At 45.9% G+C, this 11,895-nt stretch overlaps 1 protein-coding gene across 4 annotated transcripts in view; it reads left to right on the top strand.

Annotated features, from left to right (window-relative positions):
* Nucleotides 1-11,895, top strand: part of ptpn9a (protein tyrosine phosphatase non-receptor type 9a) — a 278,081-nt gene that overhangs the window by 77,889 nt on the left and 188,297 nt on the right. For all 4 annotated transcript variants that reach the window (XM_072493042.1, XM_072493040.1, XM_072493041.1 and 1 more), the window contains one exon: nt 502-645. In XM_072493042.1, the coding sequence (XP_072349143.1) occupies nt 502-645 (144 nt within the window). The remainder of the gene's footprint in view (nt 1-501; nt 646-11,895) is intronic.

Consider the following 11,895-nt stretch of genomic DNA (forward strand, 5'->3'; position numbering starts at 1 on the left):
CGTCTTTTTAAAAACTGGTAAATTTGACCTTGTTCATAGTGTTCCTCCACGTCTGCGAATCTTTGCTTAAATGCTGTTACAATAATTATGCATTGCTGAAGGTTTTTGTTTTCCTCCCTCTCCAACATCAGCCAAGCAGGAGGATGACCCAATTCTGGCTGTGTCCCATTGTACTCTGCACTTGCTTTAGAGAGGTGATGTGGGATGCCACTGTCTTCTTGAAATCCGGGATGTCTATTTTTGCGTCTTGAGGCAGGTTGAGGTGTTAACTCCATGCAAGAGGCTGATGGTGCTACTAACCTTGTTCTATTATCATCTAAAGGATTACAAATTATTTTCTGCACTCATTTTATCTAAAGCCTAACATAGAAAATGATGAGGCGGGATTTGTTAGGCATTTGTTGCTAATTTTAGGTTGACTGTGTTCAGTAGATCAATTTCTCGCCCCTGAAGCCCCCTCCCCAATCTTCTGAATGTAATTATTTTTTGTCTGTCTGACAGGCCACCAAACAGTTCCTGGAGGAGATCAACAAATGGACAACACAACATGGCGTCTCTCCACTCTCCTGGAATGCAGCAGTCAAATTCCTAATGGCCAGAAAATTTGACGTATATCGTGCCATTGAACTCTTCTATTGTTATCGGGTAGGTTGAATATCATTGTTAATGCTGGCAAGTTTATGTAGGTTGACAAGCCTCTGAAGCCTTGCAGATGTATATGTGAGTGTACGTTTGAGAGGAAAATAGATGTGCATTGCATACACTGAGTAACATATTTGTGGAGTGGTTGGAACAGGGGGTGTGGATGAACATCTGATAACAGCTTGTTTTAAGGATTACTTTCACAAGGTCCATCCAGAATAGAGAAACCCTCTTTTACGTTAATGTTGCATGTAAGCATTTTTGTTTTTCCTGAACATTGGTGTGCTTTGTTTATGTACCATGTTCCACTGCAGGATTTATGGTTATGCAAATATGTAGCAGTTACATCATAATCACCCAGTTGATTATTTTTGCAAAGAAGTGGTCAGCAAATATGTTCCAGCAGTGAGAGCTGATACTGGCAGCTAAAGGCCCTTGAACCCTCACATGAGGGAAGAATGGAATAAACTCAGTTCAAGCTTTAACACTTTGTTCCACGGAGCCTTCTATTATTGCAATTATTGCAATTTTCTGGGAGTTTTCCTTTTTTTCTGTTTATGTTGCACTTTGCTCAGAATATTAATGTTTAAAGGCGGCATGGTGGCGCAGTGGGTTAGCATTGCTGCCTCACAGCGCTGAGGGCCCAGGTTCGATCCCAGCCCCAGGTCACTGTCCGTGTGGAGTTTGCACATTCTCCCCGTGTCTGCGTGGGTCTCACCCCCACAACTAAAAGATGTGCAGGGTGCGTGGATTGGCCACGCTAAATTGCCTCTTACTTGGAAAAGAAATCGGATACTCTAAATTTATATTAAAAAAAGATATGCGCACGCGTCATGATGTAAATTCTATGATGTCACCTGAGGAACTCCTAATCCCTATAAGACTGCTGCTTTGAAATGAAGTAATTTTGTCGTATGATGAAATCAACTGTTTGCGAGACTGGTGGAAGGGGTGGGGAAGCATGCATAAGCCATTGTCTGCACTTCGGTATCAAAGCCTATTTTTCTCTTTGAGACTGAGAGGGCACGATTCTCCACTCCCGCGCCGGTTGGGAGAATCGCCTGGGTCGCCAAATTTTCCCGCGACGCTGGTCCGATGCCCTCGCGCGATTCTCCCAAGCGGCGAGAACGGCCCTGTCGAGTTCCGCGCGGCGCAGGCCGGAGAATCGCCCGAGACACCAAAAATGGCGATTCGCCGGCACCCCTGCCATTCTCAGGCCCGGATGGGCCAAGCGGCCAGCCCAAAACGGCGGGTTCCCCCCGCCGCCGTCCACACCTGGTCACTGCCGGCAGGTAACAGCGCGGGAACGCTGGGGGGGACGGCCTGTGGGGGGGGGGGGGGGGATCCTGCACCGGGGGGGGGGGCCTCAAATGGGGTGTGGTCCGCGATCGGTGCCCACCAATCGTTGGGCCGTCCTCTCTGAAGGAGGACCTCCTTCCGCAGCCCCGCAAGATCCGTCTGACATCTTCTTGCGGGGCAGACTCGGAGAGGACGGCAACCACACATGCGCGGGTGACGCCAGTTATGTGGTGCCGGCCGTGTCATGCATGCGGCGCCACCTTGACGCGGCGCCAAGGCCTGGCTCGCGTAAATGACGCGGCGCCGCTCCTAGCCCATTATCGGGCCCTGAATCGGTCGGGATAGGGGCCGTTTCGCGCCGTCGTGAACCTCGACGGCGCGAACACTCTGCCTCCATTTCGAAGAATCCCGCCCAGGGTTTCTGGGAAACTTTGAATTCCTGGCTGTGACATTAGATTTTTGGAAATCAAACTGTGACGTCTGGTTGCTAAGGAAACAGAAGATGATTGGTTTTTAAAAAACACACAGCGCTGTGATCAAATTTCAGCAATAGGTCAAAGAAGGTAGGCCGTGATGTGTGCATGGAACAACGAAAAAGAGTGGAATATGAAGACTGTTTTCAACCAGCTAAGGAAGTTCTACTGGTGTGCCCTTTTGGTGATGGCCATGTCCATGCAACCTGGATGGAGTAAAGCTGCTGTCAGAAGCAGCTCACTGATCCTCCCCCTTTCAACTTGGTTATTCATTTTTTTTCTTCCAAATGTGCATTGAGAGAGTGGCCAGATGTGAACATAATGAACATTTGAGTTTTCAAATAGTTGAATAACTCTAAGAACATGAAGTGTGTTTGGAATTGCAGCCTTTCATTTGATAGTTTTTGTATTTTTTGTCTGTGAGCTTCTCTCTGTTTTAATAGTTTCCATCATTGCTTGTGGGGAGGGGGTGGAAAGCAGTGAAGCAAGGGAGAGGGTAGCATTTTCTGTAGATGATAACGTGACCACCAGCAATTCAAGTATGTACATTACCCAACATTTTTGAGGAAAGGATGCTGAGACGATATTGCTCTTCAGTGCGTCTTGAGTTTCACGCACCTAGTTAGATAGGCTGGAGTGTGTGTCCACTGTTTTCAGCTCCACTTGGGAGATCAGGCAATAGATGAAGACAAACTGCCTAAAGTCCAGTTGGATGGTATCCAAAAATTCAGATCCCACACAGTAATTCATAAGCCATGTGCAAAGGAAGAATTCTTTCCCACAGCTGTTGATTTCACTTCTACCCTCCCTTTGCCTTGAATAAAAACACAGTCATGCACAAAGTGGACCATGTTTCGGCCGTCTGTGCTAGCATTTAAATACACCATTGCTGCAAAATCAGTACTGGGAACACCGCAAGTGAATCCAGGCCAGCCTTTGTCGTAGATTCTGATTAATTAACAAAAAATCTATTTTTACAGATAACACACCAAATTTTCAAAACACAAACTGGTGCAGTACAGAACACTTATTTCTACGAACAGAAGAACAGAGGAAAAAAGGATGTCAGAATCTTAATAACTAGTGCCTCGAATTACACAACGGATCAATCAGAGAATGGGGGGGCGGGGGGGGAAGAGGATAAGGCCATGCGAGCATGATAGAATGACATAACGCAAAGTCAAGACTTGCAACTTGGCTTACGGAAAACATTGCAGGAGCAAGTCAGATAGAGTGGAGGCTACAAATTTGAGATCAGGGTCCCACACTTTACGGAATGGATCAGACTTAGAACGGAGTACAGAAGTCAGGAATTCCATAGGAATACAATCTATGACTGTTTTGTGCCAATTTTGAATTGAAGGAGACTTGTCACTAATCCAGGAATAGAGCATTTTTTTTCCGAGCTGCAAAAGTTAGGATGTTATCCAGCCTTTTTTCATCAGTGTCAATAGTTCTATCTGGAAGACCCAGAAATAGGAACAAGGATCAAAGTCTACGCCCATGTCAAATATCATCTCAAGCTCCTTAACTACACCAGGCCAATGGGATTGAATTTGGACACCGCCCATACACGGTGTATGTAATCACCCTCTACTATCTGGCACATCAGGGAAATAGCAGGACCAAACCTGTGTCTTAAACTCGGTGTGATGTGCAAACAGTGCAGTATTTTGAACGGAATCTCCTTCGTTCTGTTACAAACCAAAATGTTATTGGCAAAATCCCACATACAACCACATGTCTCCTCATCAATGTTGTTTGCCAAGAGGAGTTGGGACGTCTTGTTGAAGTTGTACAAGACATTTCCAAATATTGACTGGAAACGCTATATAGTTTGAGTACTTTAGATGGGTCAGTTTTTGTCCAATGTGTGCAGGATGGTTTCCTGACACAGTATGTAGATAGGCCAACGAGAGGCGAGGCCATATTGGATTTGGTACTGGGTAATGAACCAGGGCAGGTGTTAGATTTGGAGGTAGGTGAGCACTTTGGTGATAGTGACCACAATTCGATTACGTTTACTTTAGTGATGGAAAGGGATAGGTATATACCGCAGGGCATGAGTTATATCTGGGGGAAAGGCAATTATGATGCGATGAGGCAAGACTTGGGATACATCGGATGGAGAGGAAAACTGCAGGGGATGGGCACAATGGAAATGTGGAGCTTGTTCAAGGAACAGCTACTGCGTGTCCTTGATAGGTATGTACCTGTCAGGCAGGGAGGAAGTGGTCGAGCAAGGGAACCGTGGTTTACTAAGGCAGTCGAAACACTTGTCAAGAGGAAGAAGGAGGCTTATGTAAAGATGAGACATGAAGGTTCACTTAGGGCGCTCGAGAGTTACAAGTTAGCTAGGAAGGACCTAAAGAGAGAGCTAAGAAGAGCCAGGAGGGGACATGAGAAGTCTTTGGCAGGTAGGATCAAGGATAACCCTAAAGCTTTCTATAGATATGTCAGGAATAAAAGAATGACTAGGGTAAGAGTAGGGCCAGTCAAGGACAGTAGTGGGAAGTTGTGCGTGGAGTCCGAGGAGATAGGAGAGGTGCTAAATGAATATTTTTCGTCAGTATTCACATAGGAAAAGACAATGTTGTCAAGGAGAATACTGATATTCAAGCTACTAGACTAGAAGGGCTTAAGGTTCATAAGGAGGAGGTGTTAACAATTCTGGAAAGTGTGAAAATAGATAAGTCCCCTGGGCCAGATGGGATTTATCCTAGGATTCTCTGGGAAGCTAGGGAGGAGATTGCTGAGCCTTTGGCTTTGATCTTTAAGTCATCTTTGTCTGCAGGAATAGTGCCAGAAGACTGGAGGATAACAAATGTTGTCCCCTTGTTCAAGAAGGGGAGTAGAGACAACCCCGGTAACTATAGACCAGTGAGCCTTACTTCTGTTGTGGGCAAAGTCTTGGAAAGGTTTATAAGAGATAGGGTGTATAATCACCTGGAATGGAATAATTTGATTAGACATAGTCAACACGGTTTTGTGAAGGGTAGGTCGTGCCTCACAAACCTTATTGAGTTCTTTGAGCAGGTGACCAAACAGGTGGATGAGGGTAAAGCAGTTGATGTGGTGTATATGGATTTCAGTAAAGCATTTGATAATGTTCCCCACGGTAGGCTACTGCAGAAAATACGGAAGCATGGGATTCAGGAAGATTTAGCAGTTTGGATCAGAAATTGGCTAGCTGGAAGAAGACAAAGGGTGGTGGTTGATGGGAAGTGTTCAGACTGGAGTCCAGTTGCTAGTGGTGTACCACAAGGATCTGTTTTGGGGCCACTGCTGTTTGTCATTTTTATAAAAGACCTGGAGGAGGGCGTAGAAGGATGGGTGAGTAAATTTGCAGATTACACTAAAGTCGGTGGAGTTGTGGACAGTGCGGAAGGATGTTACAAGTTACAGAGGGACATAGATAAGCTGCAGCACTGGGCTGAGAGGTGGCAAATGGAGTTGAATGCAGAAAAGAGTGAGGTGATTCATTTTGGAAGGAATAACAGGAAGACAGAGTACTGGGCTAATGGTAAGATTCTTGGCAGTGTGGATGAGCAGAGAGATCTCGGTGTCCATGTACATAGATCCCTGAAAGTTGCCACCCAGGTTGAGAGGGTTGTTAAGAAGGTGTACGGTGTGTTAGCTTTTATTGGTAGAGGGATTGAGTTTCCGAGCCATGAGGTCATGTTGCAGCTGTACAAAACTCTGGTGCGGCCGCATTTGGAGTATTGCGTGCAATTCTGGTCGCCGCATTATAGGAAGGATGTAGAAGCATTGGAAAGGGTGCAGAGGAGATTTACCAGAATGTTGCCTGGTATGGAGGGAAGATCTTCTGAGGGAAGGCTGAGGGACCTGAGGCTGTTTTCGTTAGAGAGAAGAAGATTAAGAGGTGACTTAATTGAGGCATACAAGATGATCAGAGGATTGGATAGAGTGGACAGTGAGAGCCTTTTTCCTCGGATGGTGATGTCTAGCACGAGGGGGACATAGCTTTAAATTGAGGGGAGATAGATATAGGACAGATGTCAGAGGTAGGTTCTTTACTCGGAGAGTAGTAAGGGCGTGGAATGCCCTGCCTGCAACAGTAGTGGACTCGCCAACACTAAGGGCATTCAAATGGTCATTGGATAGACATATGGACGAGAAGGGAATAGTGTAGATGGGCTTTAGAGTGGTTTCACAGGTCGGCGCAACATCGAGGGCCTAAGGGCCTGTACTGCGCTGTAATGCTCTATGTTCTATGTTGGTAAGACACACATGGAATATTGTTTCCAGTTCTGGGCACCCTATTATAGGAAGGATATTAAAACTAGAAAGAGTGCAGAAGAGATTTATGAGGATGCTACCAGGACTTGATGGTCTGAGTCATAAGGAGAGGCTGGATCGGCTGGGACTTTTTTCCCTGGAGCGTAGGAAGCTTAAGGGTGATCTTATAGAGGTCTATAAAATAATGAGGAGTATAGATAAGGTCAACAACATCTTTTCCCAAAGGTAGAGGAGTCTAGAACTAGAGGGCATAGGTTTAAGGTGAGAGGGGAGAGATACATGAGCCCAGAAGGGAAATTTCTTCACACAGAGGGTTGTGAGCATCTGGAACGGGCTGCCTGTAGAGGCGGGTACAATTTTTTTTCCTTTAAAAAGTAGTTAGACAGCTACATGGGCAGGGTGGTTGTGGAGGGATATGGGCCAAATGCGGGCAAGTGGGACTAACATAGTGATAGAGACTGGGCGGCATGGATAAGCTGGGCCGAAGGGCCTGCTTCCATGCTGTAAACATCTATGACTCTATCCCAAGACTGCAAGGTAACAATGTACTCACACAGGATCTAGGACACAAAGCATGCTAAAACTTGTTAAGGCTCCGCAGAACCCAGGATTTTTCTGTTGGGAAAATAGAAGTATCAGGATGCATAGTTGTCTTAATCAGGATAAAGTCTCGAAGTTCAGATACTTAAAAAAGGAGTGTCTCGGAATGTCAAATTATTGGCACAGCTCCTCAAAGGATGACAAGGAGGCATCATTGAACATATCTCCCAGCTTTCAAATGAACCTGGGAGCAAGGTTTATTTTTATTCCCTATGAACGAGCTGATCATTCCATTGATCTCCTTTAAGACCTTAGCAGACAATAAGATTGGCAACATCTGCAAAGGGTACAGCAATCTAGGCAACACATTCATCTTAATCAATGCAATCCTACCCAGCCATGATACTGACACGGAGGACTAACGAGTCAGGTCCCCACCTAAAAGAAACAATCAGCTGAGGGAAATTGACCACATACCATTGCCTAAATAGAAGAGTAATTACAACACCCAGATAAGTAAACCCCAAAGGGGACCACCTGAATGGGAAGTTAGCAAGGGGAGTGATCTACCTCTCTGCCCTCCCACAGGCATAGTCTTAGATTTTGTAAAATTAATCTTGTAACTGGAGAAAATGCTAAATCTATTTATCACTTCAATAATGGGAGGAACTGAGATGCCCGCCTTCAACACACCGGCAGTGTAAAGCATGATCTTTTGCTGCTTCCTCCCACTGCGCAGCCCAACACCAAAGGATCCTGCCTCATAGCCTCCGTTAAAGGCTCAATAGCCAGTGCGAACAGCAAGGGGGATAAGGGGCATTAAATAAGGGTAACTACAAAGATATGAGGGAGGAGCTGTCCAGAGTTGATTGGAAAAGGAGCCTAGGGGCAGCACGGTGGCGCAGTGGATAGCACTGCTGCCTCACGGCACTGAGGTCCCATGTTCGATCCCGGCTCTGGGTCACTGTCCGTGTGGAGTTTGCTCATTCTCCCCGTGTTTGCGTGGGTTTCGCCCCCACAACCCAAAGATGTGCAGGCGAGGTGGATTGGCCACGCTAAATTGCCCCTTAATTGGAAAAAATGAATTGGGTACTCTAAATTTTTTTTTTTAAAAAGGAAAAGGAGCCTAGCAGGGAAGACAGTGGAAGAGCAATGGCAGGAGTTTTTTTGGGTTATTTGGGAGGCACAACAGAAATTCATCCCAAGGAGGAGGAAACATGCTAAGGGGAGGGCAAGGCACCATGGCTGACGAGAGAAGTCAAGGACAGCATAAAAGCTAAAGAAAAAGCATACAAAGTGGCTGGGATTAGTGGGAAGCCAGAGGATTGGGAAGCCTTTAAAAGCGAGCAGAGGACAACTAAAAAAGCAATAAGGGGGGAGAAAATGAAGTATGAGTGCAAGCTAGCTAGTAATATAAAGGAAGATAGGAAGAGTTTTTTTCAATATACAAAAGGTAAGAGAGAGGCAAAAAAAGACATTGGAGCACTGGAAAATGTGGCTGGCAAAGTAATAATAGGAAACTAAGAAATGGCAGACGAACTGAATAGTTACTTTGCATCAGTCTTCACGGTGGAAGACACCAATGGGATGCAAGAGCTCCAGGAGAACCAGGAGGCAGAAATGAGTGCAGTGACCATTCAAGGAGAAGGTTCTGGGGAAACTGAAATATTTGAAGATGGATAAATCACCAGGACCAGATGGACTACATCCCAGGGTTCGAAAAGAGATAGCTCAGAAGATTGTGGAGGCATTGGTGATCTTTCAGGAATCACTGGAGGCCGGAAGGGTCCCAGAGGACTGGAAAGTGGCTAATGTAACACCCCTGTTTAAGAAGGGAGGAAGGCAGAAGACGGGAAATTATAGGCCGGTTAGCCTGACTTCAGTCATTGGTAAGATTTTAGAGTCCATTATTAAAGATGAGATCGTGGAGTGCATGGAAGTGCAGCATAAAATAGGACTGAGTCAGCATGGCTTCGTTCAGGGGAGGTCATGTCTGACAAATCTGTTAGAGTTCTTTGAGGAAGTAACAAGGAAGTTAGACAAAGGAGAACCAGTGGATGTGATTTATTTAGATTTCCAGAAGGCCTTTGACACGGTGCCGCATAGGAGACTGTTAAATAAGTTAAGAGCCCATGTTGTTAAGGGTAAGATCCTGGCATGGATAGAGGATGGGCTGACTGGCAGAAGGCAGAGAGTGGGGATAAAGGGGTCTTTTTCAGGATGGAAGCCGCTGACGAGTGGTGTACCTCAGGGGTCAGTGCTGGGACCACAACCTTTCACAATATACATTAATGATCTGGAGAAAGGAACTGTAGGCACGCTTGCTACGTTTGCAGATGATACAAAGATCTGTAGAGGGGCAGGTAGTATTGAGGAAGCAGGCGGGCTGCAGAAGGACTTGGACTGGCTAGGAGAGTGGGCAAACAAGTGGCAGATGGAATACAATATGGAAAAGTGTGAGGTTATGCATTTTGGAAGGAGAAATGGAGGCATAGACTATTTTCTCAATTATGAGCAGTTTTGGGCCCTGTATCTAAGGAAGGATGTGCTGGCCTTGGAAAGGGACCAGAGGAGGTTCACAAGAATGATCCCTGGAATAAAGAGCTTGTTGTATGAGGAATGGTTGAGGACTCTGGGTCTGTACTCGTTGGAGTTTAGAAGGATGAGGGGAGATCTTATTGAAACTTACAGGATATGGCAAGGCCTGGATAGAGTGGACGTGGAGAGGATGTTTTCACTTGTTGGAAAAACTAGAACCAGAGGACACAATCTCAGACTAAAGGGACGATCCTTTAAAACCGAGATGAGGAAGAATTTCTTCAGCCAGAGGGTGGTGAATCTGTAGAACTCTTTGCCGCAGAAGGCTGCGGAGGCCAAATCACTGAGTGTTTTTAAAAGACAGAGATAGATAGGTTCTCGATCAATAAGGGGATCAGGGGTTATGGGGAGAAGGCAGGAGAATGGGGATGAGAAAAATATCAACCATGATTGAATGGCAGAGCAGACTCAATGGGCCGGGTGGCCTAATTCTGCTCCTATGTCTTATGGTCATGTGTTTGGAGCTTTCGGAGCACAGCTCCTTCATCAGGTGAGTGAAGAAGTGGGTTAGTGGAACTCCAAACAAACCCGTTGGACTTTAACCTGGTGCTGAAAAACTTCTTACCGTGCCCATCCCAGTCCAACGGCAGCATCTCTTTTGGACACACAGAATAGATTGTGTGTTTAAATTGTTCGATCACCTCAGTCACCTGACTTTTCAGGTTCTGACCTACCTCTTTAGATGCCTTGAGTTTCTGCCAGATCAGCATTCAGTTTCTTAAGTTGAATGGCCATAGGTAATCTTTATTGTCAGAAGTAGGCTTACATTTACACTGCAATGAAGTTACTGTGAAAAGCCCCTAGTCGCCACATTCTGGCACCTGTTCGGGTACTGTGGGAGAGAACAGAGGGAGAATTCAGAATGTCCAAATTACTTAATGTCAAGTCTTGTGGGACTTGTGGGAGGAAACCGGAGCACCCGGAGGAAACCCACGCAGACACGGGGAGAACCCAAGCCGGGAATCAAACCTGGGACCTTGGTGAAGCAACAGTGCTAACCATTGTTATATTATCATAGAATTTATAGTGCAGAAGGAGGCCATTCAGCCCATCGAGTCTGCACCGGCTCTTGGAAAGAGCACCCTACCCAAGCCCACACCGCCACCCTATCCCCATAACCCAGTAACCCTACCCAACACTAAGGGCAATTTTGGACACTAAGGGCAATTTAGCATGGCTAATCCACCTAACCTGCACATCTTTGGACTGTGGGAGGAAACTGGAGCACCCGGAGGAAACCTACGCAGACGAGGGGAGAACGTGCAGACTCTGCACAGGCAGTTACCCAAGCCGGGAATCGAACCTGGGACCCTGGAGCTGTGAAGCAATTGTGCTAACCACTATGCTACTGTGCTGCCCACTTCCTTCCAGAAAGCATTATGTCCTACTTATTAAAAGCCATTTTCCACATTCACTATCCATTAGCTGATGGATTTTGTCCGGCCAGACTGAGCCCAGAGGCAAGAATCACTATCAAAACTGCTGATATTCTTGAAATGGTCCAGAGGCTGCACAGATTCTGGTGTTGAAGTGGTGAATAACAAATTACATTTTCTTTTTAGAAATTAGCAAGTTTCCTGGGAGGATTATTGCATGAATGCTTTATTGCAATATTTAAGCTGAACTGACGCTGAACGTAGTTCAGCTGTAACTGATCCAGAACCTAGTACGACTCTAGCTGACCATGGTGCATTCCAGCTAAACCAACTGATCTCTGAGCACAAATGAACTGCATGCACGAATTCACCTGCAAACCCAAAGTAAGCCAAGCAGCACCTGTTGAGAGGAAAGGCACACTGACCTTTTATCGGTAATTCTTCGCCAGAACTGGAAAATATCAAACCTGTCTTTCCTCTTTTAGAAATGTTGGCTTATAGAATCATACAATCCCTACAGTGCAGAAGGAGGCCATTTGGCCCATTGAATCGACACCAACCCTCTGAAAGAGCACCCTACCTAGGCCCAGTCTCCTGGCCTATCCCCATAACCCCATCTAAGGACAATTTGTCATGGCCAATCCACCAAACCTGCACATCTTTGGACTGCGTATTTCAGCAATTTCTGTTCTTTCATGTCGGACTCC

The sequence above is a fragment of the Scyliorhinus torazame genome, chromosome 30, assembly GCF_047496885.1.
Source record: "Scyliorhinus torazame isolate Kashiwa2021f chromosome 30, sScyTor2.1, whole genome shotgun sequence".
Taxonomy (NCBI): Eukaryota; Metazoa; Chordata; class Chondrichthyes; order Carcharhiniformes; family Scyliorhinidae; genus Scyliorhinus; species Scyliorhinus torazame.